General features: G+C 41.6%; 1 protein-coding gene across 1 annotated transcript in view; it reads left to right on the top strand.

Annotated features, from left to right (window-relative positions):
• The first annotated feature begins 263 nt into the window (after window positions 1–263).
• Window positions 264–23,480, top strand: part of calcrlb (calcitonin receptor-like b) — a 35,523-nt gene continuing 12,306 nt past the window's right edge. The window contains exons 1-5 of the mRNA XM_060918695.1: window positions 264–452; window positions 13,972–14,051; window positions 14,223–14,373; window positions 21,041–21,154; window positions 23,071–23,174. Coding sequence (XP_060774678.1) covers window positions 14,001–14,051; window positions 14,223–14,373; window positions 21,041–21,154; window positions 23,071–23,174 — 420 coding nt within the window. The 5' untranslated portion in view covers window positions 264–452; window positions 13,972–14,000. The remainder of the gene's footprint in view (window positions 453–13,971; window positions 14,052–14,222; window positions 14,374–21,040; window positions 21,155–23,070; window positions 23,175–23,480) is intronic.

Raw genomic sequence — 23,480 nt, 5'->3', positions numbered from 1 at the left:
AGGACATAACTAATAATAATAATGAGGTGGTTATGAGATTAAATCCAGATCATTATTAAAACTTCAACACTACTGGTGGAGTGTGTTGTAGCCTCCTGCTGAGTGTGCTAGTACACAGGATCAGTGGGGGGGAAAGAGAGAGAGAGCGAGAGAGAGAGAGAGGTAACCATGTCACCGCTGATGTCACCGGAAATCAGATGCTCTGTTCATGAGTTGGGAAAGCGCGTTCATGCGCCGAGTTTTGACCAACCACAGAGAGACAGAGAGAGAGAGAGAGAGAGGGCGCGAGCGTCAGTGTGAGTGTCAGTGCGCGTGCTTGACTCACGCGAGCCTGCAGTTCCTGATCGCGCGCTGTGGATGTGAGTGAGTGTGTGGATGAGTGCGCGCTGCTGCTGCTGACTTCCTTATTCCAGTAAAAAGCTTAGATTTCGGATTTTGTCGCTTTACATCCGGTGAGTTGAACAAACAAACAACAACAAAAAAAATCATTATTTCTATTTTGTTCTGATCTCAGATGGTGATTTGATGTTGACATGGAGCGCGTGCGTCTTAATGACCGATGCAGTGCTGTTGATCAGATCAGATGTGTGCATGTTCTAGACATGCTGTAGCAATGATTATCAGAATGAACTATTTGTTTTGGGTATTTGAGTGTTTAATTCACTCTGAGGGCTGTTTCTCAATTCTTTATGAATAGCACAGATTAACTCCTGCAACTAGGTCCAGTATATACGGTATAATGTGTGTATGTGTGTGTATATATATTAGTGCTGTAGCACTAATGTCTCTTATAAGTTCTTATAAATATGTTTAAGAGTCAAACACAGGATCAGTTTTGACCTTCATTTTTTAATTCTACTTTCATTATAACACTTGGACACTTTTATTGGTTAAATTCAGAATGTTTCTTTTTTCCTAGCACTAACTCGGTTTTACTTTGGGATGTACACTCATACACTACTTTCATTCATAATAGTGGACATTTGTGGGTTTTTTTTTTTTTTTGTAAACTAAGTTCCTCTGACAGGATCCTTCATCCGTTAGAAATGTCTTCTGACCATATGATGAGGATGTAAATGATTTTTTTAAAAGAAAATATTTCTCTGTCTGTCTCTGTTGAAGCAGAATACTGTATTCTATTGTTGCACGGTTTTAAAAAAAATACAGGACTTGAACCAGATGCGAGACACGTTTGCAGCGGAGCTTCACATGTGGTTGAAATGTGAGTCCTCTCCAGAAAAGTGTCCTCTCTCCGGAAAACCACGAGGATCGTGATCACCATTTCAGTTGTTATTACAGTCACCACTGTGTACACGTATTGCTTCACAGGACGTGAAAATGTCTACTTAACGTATGTCGCGTCACGTCCATTTCAGCAGCTTTTCTCTTTGCATATCTCACGTTTATGGACTGTAAGAAAGGTGGTCAGTTTTAGAAATGCACTCACTATATGCTGTCCATATAAATGCATGTATACGACCTGTAACTCTGAAATTCTGCGCACTTCATTTCCATCTCAAAAGCTCATTTTTGGCAGCAGAGAACCACACACACAAAAAAAAATCTGAGGTTTGATTTTTGGATTATTGTGGACCTGAAAAGTATACGCTGATTGTGAAACAGGGGTTGAGTTTTGGATTTAGGGTTCTTTTGTGCACTGGAGCTGAGCGTCGAGTTGTTGTACAGTCTGTACAGTTCTGTGCAAAAGTCTTATGCACTTGCAAAGAAATGCTATAGCACAGAGATGCCTTTAAATATAATGACATTAAAAATTAGTGTTTCTATTGCAGCAGCAAACAAAAGAAATGAGCTGCAAGTTTTACTGAGACTCTTCCAGAACCAGATGCAGTTCTTCTGGAGCCTTCTGTCAAAACCCAGCAGCCTTGATTATGGTTTTTTTGTTTTGGCACAGTGCTCTATGTGATAGCAAGCTATAATCACTCAATGTGTTGAATCTGGTTTTAAAGTGTTTAATAATCATCATAATCATAATATAAAGCGTGTACTGTGATAGTGTTTGAATCAGTAAATCATAAAACATGGCTCGAGGGATGTTGTTTTGAAAGAACACCGTTTCTGATATAAGGGTGCCAATAATATTGAATTTACACAGCAAGTGATATGATTTGAAATACACACAAATAAAGACATGGCGTAACTCAGCTTTTGCTTGTCCACATTTCCTTGTTTGGATCATCTGGAAAATATCCGTGACATGGTCAGAAGATCGAGGGACTCTTTATCTCTCGTTATAGGGTTCAGTGGGGTTTTTTTTCACTTCCCTCAAGAGAAGCTTTTTATTTTCCAGCTCTGCATGAGTGCTTGCAGTGTTGAATTAACACCTCCGAGGCTGAAGCAGTCAGTGTTTCTATCTGATGATGATTTATGTCGACAGGATTAAGTCAGATGCGTAAGTTTTACAAGTCCAGCTGGACACCAGGGATTTCTTTCCTCTGTGTGGCCACGTTCTGTGCTTTGGGCTTCCTAATCCCTATAAAGCACGCTTGTCTTTTCCACTTGCTGCTGAAGTTTCTAGGAAGTTTGAAGTCCAGTTGCGAAATAGGCGTTAAGTGTGGAACAAATCTGCTGGCAGGTTTGAGGGGTTTCTCTTAAACTCCGTCTTCCTTACACACTTTCATCTTATACCACGGACAAAATACTTCGAATTACGCTACAGGTTTGAAAACGTTTTTTGTTGTTTTTTTTTTAAATTGTGCCTCGCTCTCAACAAACAGACCTTACTGAAAATTTCAAGATAGTCTACATTTGAGTTCATAATTACCGGAAATGTATTTAACACACAACAACTGATTAAGAGGAACTGAAGTCATTTTTAAACTTGCTTTATTTCTTAATTAACGTGTTATTCAATTACATTTTCGGTTTTAGTAACCTTACTGTATATCGTGACTCGTATTGGCAACTAATTGCAGTTAAATATTATACTTATCGGCCTATTCGGTCTTTAGCCGTGTTGAATTTAGTTCGTTTGGTCCACGGCAGGCGTCGCTTATCCGCGCGATCTTCACGAGACTTGTGCGAGACTTCGAAACGTGAGGTGTCAGTGCCGCCATTTTGAAAACTGTTTTCCAAACGAAGTATTGCACAAAAACAAGTTTAAATGACGATTACTGCCGACTTTTTTCAAACTTTCCTGATTGCTATCAAAACAAACAAAACTTCCGGCTTGCTTACGTCAGCGTTCGAAAGAGGGCGCGCGCGTCTTTTGACGACGTCGGCAGATGTCGGTCACTTTGATTCGCGCTGTACGTTTTACTTCCGTCCTACGATGTCTCGCACAGGTCTCGGCGAATCTCGTTTACGGCCATTGCTTTGACATATAGCAGTGACAAAATAGCGATCAAAAATGCATTCCTGTATTTAATAACGAGAGAATTTTGATGATAAAAAATGTGCCTTCAGTTCTCCTTAAAGTTCTATATCATTGATATATTATCATCTGATTGAGCACAGTGCTCCTAAACAGGTCGCATTGTACACGTTCTTTCATTCTCCTTCGACTTGTGACACCTTTATGACTCCATTAACCTGCCATTAAACTTCTCACTGTTTTCTAGATGCTGTAAAATATTTGATTTTTGTGCTTGCGTGCCTGTTTCACAGCATTTTCCGAATCTGGAATGTATGAAGTGTTGGCTGTTTCTTATCTCGCACACTTTAGGTGCGAAGTGGAAAATTGTTTTGAGTTTCATGTCCATGGGTGTTTCCCAAACTGACACAAGTTAAATAAACAGTCCGCACTGACACAGACTTCCTGATTTAAGGGCTGGAGGGGTGAAGCAGCCAGGGGCCAGCCGAGAGAACGAGCGAGAGGGAGGAGGGGAACGAGAGAAGCATCCCATAAACTCCTCCTCAGGCTCTTCAGGAAGGGCAACAGGTTATCATGTTTCGGCTCGTTGTTTTTCCACCAAATGTCCCCATGTCTGTGTCTCCATCCAGTCCTCCATGCCTCTCTCTCTCCCCTCCTTTTTTTAAAAATTTGTCTTAAAATCAATTCCATGCCTATATAACGAGCTTGGAGATGGCAGACAGGACGGAGAAGAATCTCCTTCGCGTGCTTCGTGCTCTTTTCTCCCTTTCTCCAGCGGGGGATCCATCAGTTTTATGGACTCTTTTTTTTTTTCCACTTCTTTGATGGATCTTCTATGGCATTTTAAAAGCTCTGAGAGCTCTTCACCAGATTTCACCATGTTTGGTCTGTAAACAATTTTCTGCAGTGCAGAAAGACAACAACAACAACAACAACAACAGCAGCAGCAAATAAGTCACTAACCCGAGCTTCCTGTTGTGACCCGTAGCGCGCCCAAGGAAATCCCAATATAGATATGTCAAGACTTCCACATCGTTGTTCTGCAATTTCGAGACAATAACAGAATTACCTGAAACTTTTGCCCTGGTTTTCATCACTTCCTTACCGTTTAGGATTCTAAACTAGGAAGAGAGTCGTCATTGTTTCAGAATGACCAACAGCGCCGAGAGGGGATTTCTGCTGTTAATTTATCCGTTAAAGTCCGATGACAGTGTGTTCCTGTGAGATTTTTGTTGCCGAGTATGAAATTGGGATCATTTAATACGAGTAATATACAGAAATGTTGATTACTCAGATCCAGTACCTTGTCGACGGTTAGTTTCAGTGGATTTACCAATCAAAACATCAAAGCAATATTTTATATCACTTGTTAACCTCAAACCGTCATAGCATAAGAAAATTTCCAGCAAATATGTCCAAACCTATCTGTTAAGTAGCCAGAATAAATGTTTTTAAAAAGGATGATTAGCTCAAATTGTAGCTTCGGTTTTATCTCGTAATGTCGCTAAGTTTTAACACGTGGTCCTGATCATCTGATGCTACTTCGTACATTGTTTAGACGTGAAACAAGTTCAGAGATGTAAAAACTCTCTCCAATGTCGGTGCTTTATTTCCACTTATTATACAGCATGAGTTATTCCTGATAAACCGTAGGTGCTAAAGAAGGCACCTGCTTGAAATCCTTGAAGACGTTTCATTTCTCATCCGAAAGGCTTCTTCAGTTCTGTCTGACTAGTGAGGAGTTCCAGGTGTTTATCTTCTAGTGGACCAAAACCAACCCTAAGGAGAGTCGTTGAGCCATCCCTTCCAGAGACCCGAACACCTACAGGATGACTGACAGAGGTGGACAGTAACGAAGTACATTTACTTGAGTACCCTACTTAAGTACACTTTTTGAGTATCTGTACTTTACTTGAGTATTTTTTTTGGAAACTTATGACTTTAGCTTCACTACATTTGAAAGGCAAATATCGTACTTTTCACTCCACTACATTTCTGTCAAGGTCCTCGTTACTCGTTACTATGACGCAGCTTTGAAAGTGGATGTTTTTTGTTTTCTTTTATAAAATGTGATTGTTTTTTCCGCAGGTGACACTGAGAGCCGATCAGTAATCACTAGGGTCACGTCACGTCCATAGACTGGATAAAATCAAGTTCAATTATTTCTCATCAGCATTATTTGAACACGATCAGTTGATGGCAGAATGGAAGGAGGCGGTTCTTCTGGGGAATGAACGCACCCATGGCTTTACCTGGAACCCATGTTTCAGTTTTCAGAAAGGAATAAAGTCATTTCATTTTAAACGTTTGTTTTGTTTGCCTAAAACGAACCACATCACGGCTTACAAAAACTCGCCGTCCATATTGAGGGATATAAACGTTTTATTTCAAGAGAAAGCTTGTAATGAAGTCGTCTGTGCTTTTAGAACTAGTGATAACGTTGCAAACGTAGCTATGCAGTCTGGTTAGTCAAATGACTTTCTATGGATTTGCTCGCCAAGTTGCTACAGCCTTGTCCACGGCTAACGCTAACACATAGCTAGTTAACTTGGACACTGTTAGTTAGCATGTAAAAATGGAGTTCCGCTAACATAACATTAACTTTAGCATAATCTTGCCAAATAAACAGAATGTAGAAATGTTTCTTTTCTAGTAGCATTAGCTACCCAATATGATTTCGAGTTTGAAAAGAGTTTGCTGGCATGTCAGGTGGAGCTTCAGTTCTACAGGTTCTACAAACTAGTCAGAAAATCCAGTCGGTTGCTTCAGAGGCATTAGGTTTCGTAAGCGTTGTGGCAATAATACAACAGTGCGTTGACAGAAAATGTACTTTTAATACTTAAGTATTTTTAAAAGCGAGTACTTCAGTACTTTAAATTAAGTAAAACTTTGACTGGAGAACTTTCGCTTGTATCGGAGTCACATTTAACCAGTGGGATCTGTACTTTGACTTAAGTAATAAACTTGGGTACTTTGTCCACCTCTGATGACTGAGAGTGTCAACGACCCATGTGACCTCAACGACTCTCCTTAGGGTTGGTTTTGGTCCACTAGAGGATAAACATCTGGAACTCCTCACTAGTCAGACCGAACTGAAGAAACCTTTCGGATGAGAAATCAAACGTCTTCAAGGATTTCAAGCAAGTCCAGTTGCCTTCTTTAGCACCTACGGTTTACGATGACCTGGATGACTGAGAACCTTCACAGACATACTTCCGATAAAATTGTGCGCTCTGATTGGTTCCTTGGTGGGCAGAATTTTCCCATAATGCCCGTGCGTGATTACGGACTTTCTTTCCAAGGCGGCAAGTTTCAATGTTGCATGCAAAAAGCGATGAATTGGGAATCAAAAACTGGCCGAAACACAAAAGACAAACGTGTCTCTGAGTTATTCAAGAAATGAGCAGTGAAGAGCATTCAGAAAGTGCTAACCGCTAACAGAAATTCAGTTTTGAAACTGCTAGCTGTTTATTCCACATGCGTGACTCAACTACGTTACAGATATGACAAGACTGAAACGTCAGCAGCGTTATGCCTCGTTATAACGACCGTCGATTTTAATCTTAGAAATAACAAAAGCCAGATAATAAACCTCGCAAAATATCAGACCGAGGTCTGTACTGTCAAGACCTCAGTCTGATATTTTCCCATAAAGACCTTGCACTCAGTTAATAAGGAGTTAATATTAGCTGCAGACACGCTGGTATAAACTCAGACGATAGTACGGGATATATTTCATTTCCATTCCACGTTTCATTTGCCTTCGAGTAAACAAAATATTAAATTCTGATTTTCTTTTCAGCACGTGTCTTATACTTGCTCACTGTTTATCTTGTAACACATGCGGATAGTCATGTATCTGATACGTCAGGAATTAAACGCCCTGATGACGGGGCGTGATGAAGCAGAGTCACTGTGAACACCCTGAAGTTGATCATTGGTTCCAATGACAGCGCGTCCAGAACTGTTTTGCCTGTTAGTGTTGTGGAACGGCAGGTATACACAGTCACTCCCTCGCCAGTCTTAATAAATACACCTCGTCATGTCGCAAAGGAATCACAAAGCACAGAGCACTTTGTTTGTTGTTACTATAGAAACGATAACGTAGACAGAAGTGTAGTCCGGATTATCGTTGTCAAATCCAAGACCAGGACTAGCCGTCAAATCCTTTCAGAGCCCAAGAGTCGTCTTCATTCCTGAATTGACAGTTTCCTAGAAGAAGGGAAGAAGGAATTCTTTTTGTCAAACGTTGTGCATGCGGAAAGGAATGACAATGTTCATTTTTTTCTCAGTTGAGAATATGATATGATACTATAGTGAGACCAATTAGGAAGTCTGTGAGAATGCTGTAATGGTTAGAGAAGCAGCTTTGGGACCAAAAGGTTGCTGGTTCAATTCCCTGGACTAGCAGGAATGGCTGATGTGCCCTGGAGCAAGGCACCGGCTGCTCTGGGTATATTATATGTCACTCTGGATAAGAGCACCTGTAATGAGATACTCAAGTCTGAGAACATTAACCTGTGATTTGGAGCAGAACTGCTGTTTTAAAGATGAATCAATAACTCCTGACCAATCAGAATCCAGAATTCAGCAGCACTGTGGTACCAATTAAGATCTTCAACAAAAATTTAAGCAATGGTGTTACTTTAAAGTGCATATCCTGGACCAATTTCGTTTTTTTTATACAAAAGTATGTCCCTTTACACACTCATCCAGAAGGGTAATTTTGCACAAGGCCATCTGTCTACAGCAGAAAAAAAATCTCATCTCATCATCTGTAGCTGCTTTATCCTGTTCTACAGGGTCGCAGGCAAGCTGGAGCCTATCCCAGCTGACTACGAGCGAAAGGCGGGGTACACCCTGGACAAGTCGCCAGGTCATCACAGGGCTGACACATAGACACAGACAACCATTCACACTCACATTCACACCTACGCTCAATTTAGAGTCACCAGTTAACCTAACCTGCATGTCTTTGGACTGTGGGGAAAACCGGAGCACCCGGAGGAAACCCACACGGACACAGGGAGAACATGCAAACCCCGCACAGAAAGGCCCTCGCCGGCCACGGGGCTCGAACCCGGACCTTCTTGCTGTGAGGCAACAGCACTAACCACTACACCACCATGCCGCCCCCAAAAAAAAAAAACGTGTCTGGAAAAATCCTAAGGGAGTCTGGAGCCAGATTCGTGACGTCACCTGCGGAAGCGCCAGCAGGCTGCGTGAGCTTTGCACGGTTTCAGTGCACAGCCTGTGTAGACCAAGTTTAGCAGCTAGCGATTTTACATTGAAATATGGAATTGTCACCTGAGCACAATTTTACTTCACCTTTGGATGAAGAATATAATGAGATGTCAGAATTATTCCTTACCCTGGCAACAGTCAACTTGTGAATTGCCGATTTTCTTGGTCTTTTTCTCGGCTCTGCTTTGGTCCTCGGCTTCCGGGTGCCTCGCACGAAGCGCTCCCATTTCTCTCTCATTGTCCGGTCTTTTGGGAAACAATGAGTACTAATCCCATCAAGATTGGTGTTGCTACACCCTCCTACGATACATCTGTTAACCATTTTAATAATTACGCGATAACGTTGAAGAAATTTGCAGAAAACCACCAGGTCGTTTTCTCATAAACAAACCAGCGCTGACGTAGGATTCAGAAGGAGGCGTCCCACACGCGACGTCACGAAAATCAATGTTTCCCGGGAAATCCAAATGCCAAGTTTTTTCAGAGGCGGACCAATTCACCTCAAATGGCTTGATTTCAACTGAATTTTTCTGGTATTGCGCAAGGTAAAAAAAAATGGCGCAAAATGCAAAATGTGACAGATATTTGACCAAAGTTTAATATAAAATAGGAGAATTACATTGATCTTGCTCCTGAATTTACCCGTGATATGCACTTTAAAGCTAGACGACCTTTCAGATTTCAGTGTAGGTCATAAAAAGAAGAATTTTCCCTGACACCGAATAATTTTTGTTTAGTGGACCGAAAGCTACTGAATTCGAATCACAGACTTCCAATTTTATTCGGGTTTTTTTTTAGATAGAGCAATTAATGAATTTAGAGCCACATGGCCCTAAATTCTCTGCTATTTTTTCCTGCTTCACCATGACCCAATTCAAGATACTACATCATGCATCACATCACGTGGTGGGCTTTCCCGTTCGCGCAAGACATTGTGGGATACAAATTTGAAACAGGAGAGGAAAATGGAGGACGTGAGTGTGTGAATGAAACGTGAAAGAGCGACTACAGTAATGGAAAGAAAGCGAGAAGAAAAGATGTTATGTTCTAGGCGAAGGAAAGGAAACGCAGGACCAAACTAATAAATATGGGCGCTCAGCGAGCACCTCGGTGTGATCAGCTGTTCGTTTAGCGACAGAATGATGGAACTGTCAGTGCACGCTCAAAGGGAAACCTGCGCATGCGCACACACACGGACTTCCTCTGTCTGCTTGACTGCGCAAAGCGAGTGATTTCATGCACATTATTTGCTTTAATCACCTCAAATTAAATAACTTCCCAGCCACAGAACAAAATGGCCTGATATTTTGTGACATATGACAGGAATAAACATATATCACAATCACCACATTTCAGACGGAACTAAATTTCACCGATTTAATTTTATTTTACTGTATGAATGAATGAACAAACGAACGAATAAATGAATGAAAAGCCAAGGCAATCTCCATCCTTCTGTTCAACAACACGGTGGACAAAACTCCACAGTTACTAAGGAAGAAGTTGAGTAAGGCCCTGTCCACACGGCAACGGATTCAGGTGAATCTGATAAAATTGTTTATCGTTTCGGCCTGGCGTCCACAGGGCACCGGCGTTTTGGGTGCCCCAAAACAAAATTTTTTGAGAACGGGTTCCAGAGTGGAAAAATCTGGCAACGGCGCCGTTGCGAAGTCGTCTGGATGAGTAGAACGGATTTGTTTACGATGACGTCACAACCACATGACTAGAACAAGCAGCACTCTCGCTGTTTTGTATGAACCACTGCATTGCATTCACTTTTGTATACAGCTTTTCTTTTAAATAAACAAGTAACTGAACTATTTCTTGAATTTCTTTTTTTTTTATTGGATAAGACTGCTTTTCAAAATGTTCACACACAATATAAAAAGTTATATAAATTATATAAAAATGCTTTTCAAAATGTTCACACACAATAAGAAAATTAAGTTATATAAAACTATGCACACTAATAAAACTAATTTGTACACACAGAAGGCACGATTTCCTCGCGTAGTCGCAGCCATCTTCTTCTTGTTGTTGTGTGTTTGTTCCTGTGAGTGCTTCATGCCGGGTAGAAGAAGGGGTTTATGCGCATGCGTCCTACTTCTTCTATTGTTCTGGTGTCTCCGATGGGACCGTCTTACAGCGCACATAGAGGTGTGGCATGTGTATTGCATCGTTTTCAGCAAGCGTTGCGTTGCCATATGGACCCGATATTTTACTGATCCGTTGCCCATGTGGACGCGATATTTTTTTAAATAAAATCTCGTTGCCGTTGTCATGTGGATGGAGCCTACAACTGCCAGTTAAATCTGGCTTGCTTTTCAAAATAAATAAAGGCACCTACTTCAGGTTGGGCCCAAAATTAGATTTTGCTTCAGACTTTTACTCGTTCTTTCCAATTTTGGGAGGCAAACTACCAGACAGACACACGTCCTGCTCTCCTATTGGCTCGTAGAGAGAATCAAAATCCAGCGCAAGCCGTTTTTCATGGCATCTTCACGTTAGTTTTCTTTCTGAGAGCGATTGTTTGTTAGGAAAACTGTTAGAACGTGTACTGATGTGTCAGTAAACACAGCTCCTTTCACGTGACGGTTTGAATCGACGTCGTCTGAGTAGGCGATAAAGAAGATAAAGAAAGGCATTTTCAAGGACTTCAGTCCTGAAGGTTAACATTATCATAAACATTATTTAGCATTCTTGTCGCTAAAGTATCAGAGCGAGTCAGTAAAGTTCATCGGGTTAGACCATGCGCCGTTCTGTTTTGTTAGTACGGATGCCCCTGTCCTGCTGTCAGCGAGAGATTCTGAGAACGAGGGAAGGAAAGCAGGAAGGAAGGTTTAACAGGACGGACACCACATATGGTTTTCAGCACCATTTATTATTAGCCTGCACAAAATCATACGCCACATTGTATTTAAAAAAAACAAACAAACAAAAAAAAATGTCTACGTGATTTAATTTAATGCTACAGTTGTTTTTTCACCGCAAGAGGAATCTCCGACAAATCCAATAACATTCAAGTTCATCCAACACAGGTGTATTTACTTTGTGAAACACGAGAAAAACCAGTGCCATTTCTTAATAAAACCACTTTCAATTCAGAATGGATGTTAATGGAAGATAAAACACACTGTTATTAAATCAGTCTGGCTGACTGGACTTCTTGGAAGCGTGTTTCTTACCATTCCACAAAGGCAAGGGGAAAAAAAACTGGATAGTTTTCCACATATGAGCCGAATCATGTGGCTTTGTTCCCCCGTTCTGTGCAGGAAATGTTTGGAGGTCGAACAAAAGAATCACATGGCGTCTCGTGCCCCTTGGCCACGGATGGGCAGACGGGTCTTGATTGAAAAAGGAAAACAACAACAGAGCCGTGAACATGTTTGAGATGCTTGGCAGCGGTGGTTAGCATTGGAAGTTTGGAGAAAGAGCTTCGGGTTTCCTTAAAACATCAGAGACATGAGAGATTGATCAGAAGCCAGAAATTTTCCAGAGCTGGTGTAGTTTGCACATTAAATGACCATTACAGGGAAGAAAATTCATTGAAGCTTTGAACTTGTAAACGTTTGCACCCAATCAGATCGTTCTTTCAGTGGAGCGTCTTCACGCTTTACCAATACTTAGGGTAAGATTACTCTCCGCCGCCGGCATTGGCCTGTTACCCAGACACCTTTCACCTAATGGTAAATGATGCTCAGTATGAGCTAAGGTCATCACCGTGCGTAACAATCAAACAGCCAAAATGTGCAGAAATGAGTCTTCTAGTGTAGGTCTGAGGATATTCACGCTTCCCTCGTGTTGTATTCAGGGGTCCCTTGAGAGACTGGACTGTTATGTCAAGAAGATTTGGATTCTTTCCACTTGCCTTTGGCCTTATAACAGCTCTATTGCTACAGTCCTGGCTTGGAGAGTGGGTCCGTCGATCCCCGGCTGTTTGCTTGCTTGGGGAAAATTGAAGTTTACTAAAACTGAGCCAAGACAATCAACCACCGGATTGTCATCGGAGAGAAAGTGTTGTGAAATTCTGTTTCTGCTTTGCAGCGATGTTTCTAGACCATTTCAACAGAGGGGGCCAGGTTGGGGTCTGCTGTTCTGTTACGGGGCCATTCTCAGACCCTTTTGTTCTCCAAATCATGCAATATTTTCAATAAAGATGTCGCATGATTGTGGTAGAAAGACACAACTAAGGTAGACAGGGCAGTTTAAAACATGCTGTCTTGCTTTTTTCTCCATTTTCTCCCTTGCCAGTTCCCACGCACTTGCTCGCTAACTCTCCGTCATCATGCCAACCAAGAAGGATGAAGCAAAAAACACGCTTCCTCCAACATATGTAAAGCAACTCTGCATTCTTTTTGAACTGCTGCTCATGTAAACACAACATGTACGAGTTCATGGATGCTTGTGATTGGCTAGTGGCACAGGGAAGAAATTATGCCCCTCCCATTGAGAAAACAGAGCCAGTTTTGTCCTCGAGGCGATGGGGTGACTTGGCATCATTGAGACTTGCAATCTCTTGAACATATTTCCATCTTACTTGGTATACGAGTATTTCTAGTGCCAGTCGTGCCCTGTTCCACGTCATTACCACTTTCTTAAGAGGAAAAATGATCCACATGTGAGACTTGGACATTTTGTTAAGCTAGTTGTTTTTTTTTTGGGGGGGGGGGGGGGGGGGGGGGGGGTTTAGTGCCATTTTGACAACCAATAAAAATGAATCACATGATATATATTTAACAGTTATTCCACAAAATCGAGTCATATATGAGCTGATAGCCGGCTATAAGCCATGTATGACAAGATTGAGTGGAATAATTGTTTTATTCTATCCACATTCACTGGATTTTGAGAAACTGAGCATTTTTATTAAAATTTTTTGCAAATTCGATAAATAAAAACTTTATACAAAATGTCCAACAAAATCATTTCCACTTAGAATGGAAACAAACCGGTGAAATGACAGAAGCAATTTGTGAAAAATGCTATAATAATAATAATAATTCTTGAAAAAAAAGATACGCTCTTACCATCAAATACTTTCATTCCATATTTTGTTGCCTTTTCTTTTTGTATTTTTAGGGTTTTGTTTTCGAGTAGAGTTTTTATTTCGTCCTCGGTTGCTTCAGCAACACGCTCCACCATTTTGTTTTTCTCTACTCACGGTATATGAGCTGATAGCCTAGTGATAGAGTAGCCAATCGCACGATTACTCATATCCAGTGAATGTGAATAGAATATTATTTGTTCCACAGTCCTTACACTCCCCTCACTCGATCGTCCTTTGGTCTTTCTTGTCAATCCGTTACTTGAAAGTGACTGAAGTGCAATGAAGAGTCAAAATTTATGTCTTATTATTGATGTCCTATTGCACTTACAATTCTGTTCTATATTTTCAGGACCATTGTGTTAATTCATAAGAAGAACCATGTTTGGATATTGGATGACCTCGTTTTTGTTCCTGTCCACGTTATTTGAGGTAAATCGACGTCCGGTCACCATTACAGCGCAGTCTGTCTGTCCCAGCATACAGTATTTACTTTAGTTATTACGCCTTCTAACATGATTATCATCATCAGCCATGTTTTCTTGAAAGTATATTATTGTGTATTCTGGATCGTGCCCTAAACCGATTATTGCGTTCCTGAAGTTGTTCGCAGTGGCCAACTCGTCCAAGAATGACATGCAGCAGAAATCTAAGAACGGCACTCACAGCTTCGACGACACGCGCAACAAGATTTTGATGGCCCAGTTTGAGTGCTACCAAAAGATCACAACGGACACCAATCACGATCGAAGAGGTAAGAAATCCAAATTCACATTTTAATGCTGTTAGTTAAGTTAAAAATGTGAGCGTGTGTTGAAATCTTACACGATTAGAAAGAAGATCTCAGAAAAAAAGAAAATTTCAGGCACGATTACAAATTAACATACGTCGTGACATGAAACGTGACAATGGTTAAGTTTAATGTCTGAAACACCTTTTCTTACAATTCCTTACCTTCGTAGCAAAACAAAATAAATTCATAACACCCACATCATCAATCATCAATGTGGCCTCAACCGAGGCGGCCCGGTCATCACGATTGTTGATGCACGATGTTAGTTCAGAGAGACTCTGAGCCCCAGTGTCCCTCATTAGTGTGTCCAGAAAGGTGGCTGGAGGGCGGCCCCTCTTCAGATGATCATGGGTTGGGCACCACAATGCCAGCTGACTTGCGGGAAAGTCAGGATGGCGATAGCAATGACCAACATGGCTAAACCTCCTGTAGCCAATCTTGTCTGAGATATGAGGGATGTCACCATACAGCTCCGATTTCGTGATATGGTCTCTCCAGTTGATGTTAAATCCCCTACGGAGCATGCGCGTGTCATTTACAGTTGTGGTCAGAAGTTTACATACAGTGACATGAATGTCATCTTGGATATGAATGTCAATATTTGGGCTTTCAGTAATTTCTTTGGACTGTTCTTTTTCTGTGGCAGAATGATTGTACAGCATGCATCTTTAATAAATTTTTAAAAAACACGAATTTGGTGCACAAATTTTAATTTTCTTTGGGTTTTCTGAAATCGACATAGCTTCAAAATTATACACACAGGGTCAAAAATTTGCATATGTTCACTTAGATTATTAATTCAGAGGTGCTGAAACTTCCAAAATGTCTCTTATCTTGCCAAGGCCGAGGTCTCTTAACTTCCTGTTAGTGATCATGACTGACTACAGCTGGTAGCTTCTCTGTGCTTTCATAAAAGGGCTTTGTTTACAGCACTCATTGGATCGACCAACACACAGTAAAATGGGAAAGTCCAAGGAGCTCAGTGCAGATCTGAGAAAGAGGATCGCAGATATACACAACTCCGGAATGTCTCTTGGAGCCATTTCTAAACAACTGCAAATTCCAAGATCAGTTCAAACAATTGTATGCAAGTTATTGTGAAGTGTAGTCACTTTGCCAAGCCACTTTGCTTCAAGAAAACCCAAACTGTCACCCTCAGCTGAAAGAAAATTGGTTCGGATGGTCAGGAACAGCCTGAGAACCACCATGGCACAGCCCTGCCATGAACTGGAAGCTGATGGATCACTGTCTACAGTTCAAATCACCATGGACTAAGAGGCTGCTGTCCAAGAAATAACCCCCCTTAACTAAAGTTTGAAGTTGACCACACGGACAAAGAAAAAGCCTTCTGGAGGAAAGCTGTGGTCAGATGAGACAAAGATTGAGTTGTTTGGCCACAATGACCACTATGTACAGAGGGACACTGTACCAGCTGGTGGTGGTGGTAGGATCATCATGCCCTGGGGCTGTTTTGCTGCCAGTGGAACTGGTTCATTGCACAAAGTGGATGGAATAACGAAGAAGGAGGACTACCTCAGAATTCTTCAGCATAAACCATCAGAAACTTGAAGACGACTTGGGACTTGGGAGTTACAACAGGACAATGAACCCAAACACACATCAGAGCTGGTTGTGGAGGATAAAGCAGGCTGACATTAAGCTTAAAACAAGTCCTGACTTCAACCCTATTGAAAATATATGGACCGTGCTTGTAAGTCGAGTCCATGCCAAGAAAAAAAAACAAATTTAATTGAACTCTACCAATTCTACCTTGAAGAGTCATGAAATATCCAACCAGAATTCTGCCAGAAGCTTGTTCATGGTGAACAAAAAAATTTGGTCAAGGTGAATCTTGCGAAGAGACATTTTACCCAAATATTAGGTATAGGAACCTGTATGTATAATTTTGACCCTGTGTTGATTTCAGAAAACCCAAAGAAAATTAAAACTTGTGCACCAAATTCTAGTGTTTTTTTAATGAAAGCTGTATGCTGTACAATCATTCTGCCACAGAAAAAGAACAGTTCAAAGAAATTACTGAAAGCCCAAATATTGCCATGACATTCATATCCAAGATGGCATTCATGTCACTGTATGTAAACTTCTGACCAAAACTGTAGGTGCCATTTAGGGATTTCTCCAGTGCAGTTGTAAGGGTCCAGCCCTCACAACCATAAGGCCCCAGTCCTACAACACCGATAACTATAACTATACCGATAACTCCAACTCTGACTGTACCTCTGCCTGGATTTAGTTCCAGTCTGGAGCAGAAACACCACAACTATAATCCCAGTTGGTCCTGACACTCAGGGAAATAAACGCATTCTACTTAGGAATAGTCAGGGAAGCTTTTTCCAAGTAGTAGCACATTATTCCGGGTCGTACTGTACAGCCTGGACTTCAAAACAACCCATGTACACACTCCGGCGGTTGATAAAATATGGATAGGTCACGGGCTACAGAAATATACAAAATACGGAGTGTTTACAGATTTTAAAACGGATGCATCACGGATCCTAATAATTTCCAGATCGGTCACGGACGTTTCGTTATATTACAGATTGGTTACCGATTTCAAACGGATGATGCGTCACGGATAAAACATTAAGAAGTCTAAAACAATTAAACGTTCGGACTGCCGAAGTTCATAATTAAAATATCTTACCTGCATTTATATGTTTACTTTATTAATTTACTTCATGGTAAATCGCATATCCATGAATAAAAGATCCGTGATTTGTATTATTTTTTTTATTTTCTGTGAATCCGTGTTACGTGATTTCATGATGCGACAAGGATGTACAAAGATGCCCAGGGAAAATAGCACATGCTCAGATAACGTCACATGTAAACAGTTAGCTGATTGGTCAGATGTTTTATCGGATCAGGTCCAGGCCTGGAAAAAAAAAATTGCTCCAGAAGCAATCTCAGCGATACGGGTAAACCCAGGCCTGGGCTACAGGGATCGTTATCGGACCAGTGTGAGCACCAACCACATCAACTACAGGGGACCGATTTATTTATAGTTATAGTTATTGGTATTGTGGGACCAGGCCTTAAAGCAAAACAGATTCGACGGTAGCTGAGAAGAAAAAGTAGCTGAGTTTAAAAAAAAGTCTTCTCAAAGACTCGCTGTGCACACCTGATGAGTTGTTACATCCTAGATACTATAGATTTGATTGGATGTAAGAACTTCTTGTCCATTCAATGCTGTGAAACATCCACAACGACATTTAGCAGGTGCTCTTATCCAGAGTACTGGCGAGTAGCCTAGTGGTTAGCGTGTCCGTCTCTTGATTGCGAGTTCTACTTATGGTTGGGTCATACCAAAGACCATCATAAAAATGGTGCCTACTGCAGTGAGTGGGGAGTCAAACTCTCACGGTTACCAGAAGACGAGCCCCCCACTGTAACCCTAGCTACGGTATGTAATATAGGCGAGGGATGCAAAATGGAGATCAGCACTGCCAAACACACCATGAATGGTGCAGGAAGGACTTTGCCATTATCCAGAGTAATATACAACAGGGGTTCAGTGCCTTGCTCAAGGGCATATCAGCCATTTTTGCTGGTCCAGGGAATCAAACCAGCAACCTTTTGAGCCCAAAGCTGCTTCTCTAACCTTTAGGCCATGGGGTCCCCCACAAGTGCCCTCACCAACCTTCATGTTTTTTTCTCTTCCTTGAAGTTAATCAGTTAAAAAAACCAACAGCTCGTCATGTTACTGAGAAACCTCAAAGCGTAAACTTGTCTGTCTTAAAGATGTCAGAAAACTTAGTTACAGCTGTACCATACTTCTGACACTGGAGACTCCTTCCTCATAGAAAACGTCACCGTCAACATTTCACATGTCACATCCCTACTATAGAAACGATAAAGCGTTACACTACCGTCTGAGCCGCTGGTATAGAAAATAAACCAACACCTCCTGGCCAATCCGGATCCAGGATTCACCGGCGCCATGGTGTCAGTACAGCGAATAAATAATATTCAGATGCACTGAAATATGACTGATTGATTCAGTGCTTAACCCGAACTTACCTAAATGGTCTGAATACAGATATAATGAGCATAAAGTGTTTTTTTTTAATTTGTAGAAATATTCCTGAGGATATTAAATTTTCTTTTCTTCTTTGAGCGAATAAAAACTGACTCACTGGAATGCCATTGTGTTTTGAGTGTCAGGCGTGTCCGTCTCTACGCATTGTTCATCTGCAAGCACTCAACATATCCCCGTCATGTGGCACAGCTCCAGCTGTTTCCAGGCCAGATGTTTTGTTTGACAACCCAGTTCCGTGTTGAATATATCAGAGTAATCAGAGTCAGTAAATATCTCTGAAGCACAGTGTATAAGCATCTCGAGAGGTTCAGGGAAGCAGCTTGGACTTTAACAAGACAGATTTTGTTTAACGAAATTAGATTAGATTTGGAAGCAGTGTGTTTAGAGTACAGCTGTCTAATTAGCGGTTTGTCATCAGAGGACTGATTCAGTCCTGAACCATTAAGCACATTAAACGTTCTTTCGTGTACTGTTATTTTTTTCTCTAATGTTATTTCACTTCAGCGAAATAACACTACTACTACTAATTATTATTATTATTATTATTATTATTATTATTATTATTATCATCTTCTGATAGAGTCATGCTTTTGCGAAACTGTTCACATTATTCTTATAATTTGTGTTTTTCAAATCTTTCGCAAACTAACGAAGTGTAGGCCATAAAAAGAATTTTCCCGACACCCAGTTATTTTTGTTTAGTGACCAAAAGCTACTGAATTTGAATCACAGACTTCCAATTTTATTCGATTTATTGTTTACATAGAACAATTAATGAATTTAAGGCCACATGGCCCTAAATTCTCCGCTATTTTTTCCTGCTTCACCATGACCCAATTCAAGATACTACATCATGCATCACATCACGTGGTGGGCTTTCTACGTTTGCACAAGGCATTGTGGGATACAAATTTGAAACAGAAGAGAAAACTGGAGGTGCGAATGAAACGTGAAAGACCCACTACAGTAACGGAAAGAAAGCGAGAAGAAAAGACGTTATGTTCTATACGAAGGAAAGGAAACGCAGGACCAAACTAATAAATATCGGCGCTCAGCGAGCACCTCGGTGTGATCAGCTGTTCGTTTAGCGACAGAATGATGGAACTGTCAGTGCACGCTCAAAGGGAAACCTGCGCATGCGCACACACACACGGACTTCCTCTGTCTGCTTGACTGCGCGAAGCGAGTGATTTCATGCACATTATTTGCTTTAATCCCCTCAAATTTTTGGATGTTAAGGATCTTGGAGACCGGCTAGTGGCCTAGTGGTAGCATGTCCACCTCTCGATTGGGAGATCAGGAGTTCTATTCATGTTTGGGTCATACCAAAGACCATCATAAAAATGGTACCTACTACCATCTGGCAAGGCATGCTGCAATACAGATGCAAGTGGGGAGTTAAACTCTTGTGGTTACTAGAGGACTAGCCCCCCACTGTAACCCTAGCTATGTAATAGACGAGAGGCCGAAGGCTATGGAGATTGGTGCCGCCTGATGTGCCACACGGCATGGGAAGGACTTGGAAGGATCTTGGAACAAAGATCCAAGAGTGGCCATCTGGGAAAACCCATCGGATGTCGCTACAACTGAATTCTGTCAAAAGAAATTTTTTAAAAAATCCAAATCAGGCCAAAATCTTTCTGCTTAAACCTCAACATAGAACAGATGTAGAAAATATTTTTTAATTTACTTTCTAATCATTATATTCACATAACGGTGTACGGATATTGGCACGGTGGCCAATCGAGTGCACTGAACTGCTGCTCCTGCTGCATCACATGGCAGTGGAATACACTCTCGATCCGCTATCATCCCTATTCCGAGCTCTCAGGCTGTCATGCACATCTATAACACATATCTCATGTACCTTTACAGGACGTTGCAAATGTTTTAATCAACTGTAATCTGTTTAATCAACTAATATGCAAAACTTATATAAACGAACGAGAGTTGAGGTGAAACGCTTTCGTCTTTGCTGTTACAGCATCGATTTTATCCATTAGCCTAGCAGCAAAGAGCACTATGGTTCAGCATGATTTCCAGTTAGTTAGTCATTTTGCTCGTTGCTGTCTGGGACTCAACGAAATGCGTTCACACTCCTGTTAGAAATCTGATGTATAGCGTCCCAGACCAAGCAAGTGATCACAGTGATCGGATCACAGAGAGTCTTCGAAATGCCAGGACGTATGTTAAAGGAAGGTTTTAATGGGTGTTACCGTACAGACACGTGTGATTGGCTAGTGTCTCTGTGATTGACAGGGAAGAGAGAGTATGCTCCTCCCACCTAGAAATGGCTGCACCCGATTTTAATTTTATTTTTTGTGATTTGTCTCTTATTTATTTGGGATAATTAGTGTTCTCGGCAGTCTTTTATAAAATGTTGTTCTGCTGTAAGTTATGTATACTGTGTGTGTGTGTCTGTGTAGTCCAGTGTTCCCTAGTGTAAACATTGTTGTGTGGTTTCCAGTTATGTAGTTCTTCATGCCAAAGCAGATTTGTATTCATATATTCAGATTCTGATTGTACTTTTTGTGTGTGTGTGTGTGTGTGCGCGCGCGCGCTGTGCAGCTGGGCTGATGTGTAACCGCACATGGGACGGCTGGCTGTGTTGGGAAGATGCAGAGGTTGGAACCACTGTAGCACAACACTGTCCTGATTACTACACGGACTTTGACACTTCAGGTAAAAAAAAAAACTTTTCCATCGCAATTCAGTTCAGTTCTGCTGTATTCGTGCAGCACTTTATAACAGTAAACACTGATATGCAGGTTTTTTGAAACACTTCAGGATTTGCTGTTACTGTTATAGGATTAGCTTCACTTCTTCATCGTAACATCTTCTCATCTCATTATCTCTAGCCGCTTTATCCTGTTCTACAGGGTCGCAGGCAAGCTGGAGCCTATCCCAGCTGACTACGAGCGAAAGGCGGGGTACACCCTGGACAAGTCGCCAGGTCATCACAGGGCTGACACATGCCCCTTTTCCACCAAAGCAGTCCCAAGGCTGGTTCGGGGCCAGTGCTTAGTTTGGAACCGGGTTTTCTGTTTCCACTGACAAAGAACTGGCTCTGGGGCCAGAAAAACTGGTTCCAGGCTAGCACCAACTCTCTGCTGGGCCAGAGGAAAGAACCACTTACGTCAGCGGGGGCGGAGTTGTTAAGACCAACAACGATAACAAGACCGCGAAAGATCGCCATTTTTAAGCGACGAGAAGCGGCAGCTGTACAAGCGCGAAGTCATCCATTATTATTATTGTTGTTGTTGCTGCTGCTTCTTCCGTGTTGTTTTTGCTTCGATATTCGTGCCAAGGTTTATGCAAACGTAGCGACGTAACTGACGTATACAGCGACGTAATGACATATATAGTGACGTAATGACGTGTCTCCCCTTAGCACCGCGAGCTATGGAAAAGCAAACTGGTTCTCAGCTGGCTCGCAAGTTGAACGAGTTGTGAACCAGCACCGGCTCCGAACCATGCCTGGAACTGATTTGGTGGAAAAAGGGTATCATAGACAACCATTCACACCTACGGTCAATTTAGAGTCACCAGTTAACCTAACCTGCATGTCTTTGGACTGTGGGGGAAACCAGAGCACCCGGAGGAAACCCACAGGGACAACATGCAAACTCCACACAGAAAGGCCCTCGCCGGCCACGGGGCTCGAACCCGGACCTTCTTGCTGTGAGGCAACAGCACTAACCACTACACCACCGTAACAGCTTGTCTTTGATTATTTTCCTGCAACAGCATCAACCAAGAAAAATCATAATCAAAATGGAGAAAACACAGAGAGCTAGAAAACGAAATGAAACGAAACATCGTATAAAATTCATTAAAAATGCTCCCTGATCTATGTATCTATCTAATACACAGCACTTGCCACAATGTTGTATTTTTGCGTACGAAAGATGCACATGGATGGAGGCGTCCCATTTGTTTGTTTGTTCCCACTTTGTAAATGTCGTGATTCCAAGTTGTGACTTCGACTGGACAAAGATTCAACAAGGTATGAAGAGACAAACGAGACGCTCAAGAGCTGGACAGTGAACAGTCAGGAATTATATTTGGAAAGTACACCAGTGATAAGGGTACCAAGAATTAAAGTGACAAGACCAGAATTAGAAAAAGCGCACACGGCAAGAAAGGTTTACCAAAACCTTAAAGCAGATTTGCGCAATTTGTGAATGTTAACTTCCTCTTCGTCCAGCACGTCCATATAGACCCTACTGATCCACATGTCATATTAATTAAAGCACAGTTTTACACCGGATGCCCTTCCTGTCACAACCCTTCCATTTCCAGGTTTGGGAAACAACCATTCACACACACACACATGGTCCATTTAGACTAGCCAGTTCACCTAACCGCATGTCTTTGGACTGTGGAGGAAACCAGAGCACCCAGAGGAAACCCACTCAGACACGGGGAGAACATGCAAACTCCACACAGAAAGGCTCAAACCCAGAACCTTCTTGCTGTGATGTGACAGTGCTAACCACTACACCACCGTGCCGCCTACATTTATAAATGTTAACGACTGCTGTAATTAACAGTACTTTAAAGAACCTCAGTGTAACCTCAGTGTTCCTGTTTTTCAGAGCTGGCCACGAAAATCTGCACCAAATCTGGCAAGTGGTTTGTCCACCCTGACAGCAACAGAACCTGGACCAATTACACGACCTGTAGACAGATCACTACTGTGGTGGGTTTGCAATGAAAAACTGAAGTAGACTTGTTTTGATCTGGATATATATAAGATATTCATTTGTCGTTTGGAGTGTCGCTTGTTCACATCCTCAGAAATGAACTCTACTGATGCAATACCAACGTTAAAAGCAGAGGCAGTATAGCACCATGTAACACCGTATCCATGACTGACGAAACAAACCAGCACTGTGTGTCAAATCACATAATAATCTACTAAGAATGAACATGAATCAGTCTTCCTGTTCCGGTTAGTCTTTAAATCGTAAAAAAAAAACCTCATGTCGCCTTCAACCGAAAGAAA

This window comes from Neoarius graeffei, chromosome 4 (assembly GCF_027579695.1).
Source record: "Neoarius graeffei isolate fNeoGra1 chromosome 4, fNeoGra1.pri, whole genome shotgun sequence".
In the NCBI taxonomy this organism is placed as follows: Eukaryota; Metazoa; Chordata; class Actinopteri; order Siluriformes; family Ariidae; genus Neoarius; species Neoarius graeffei.
Note: the sequence above shows the minus strand (reverse complement) of the source record. Positions and strands in the feature narration are given on the sequence as shown.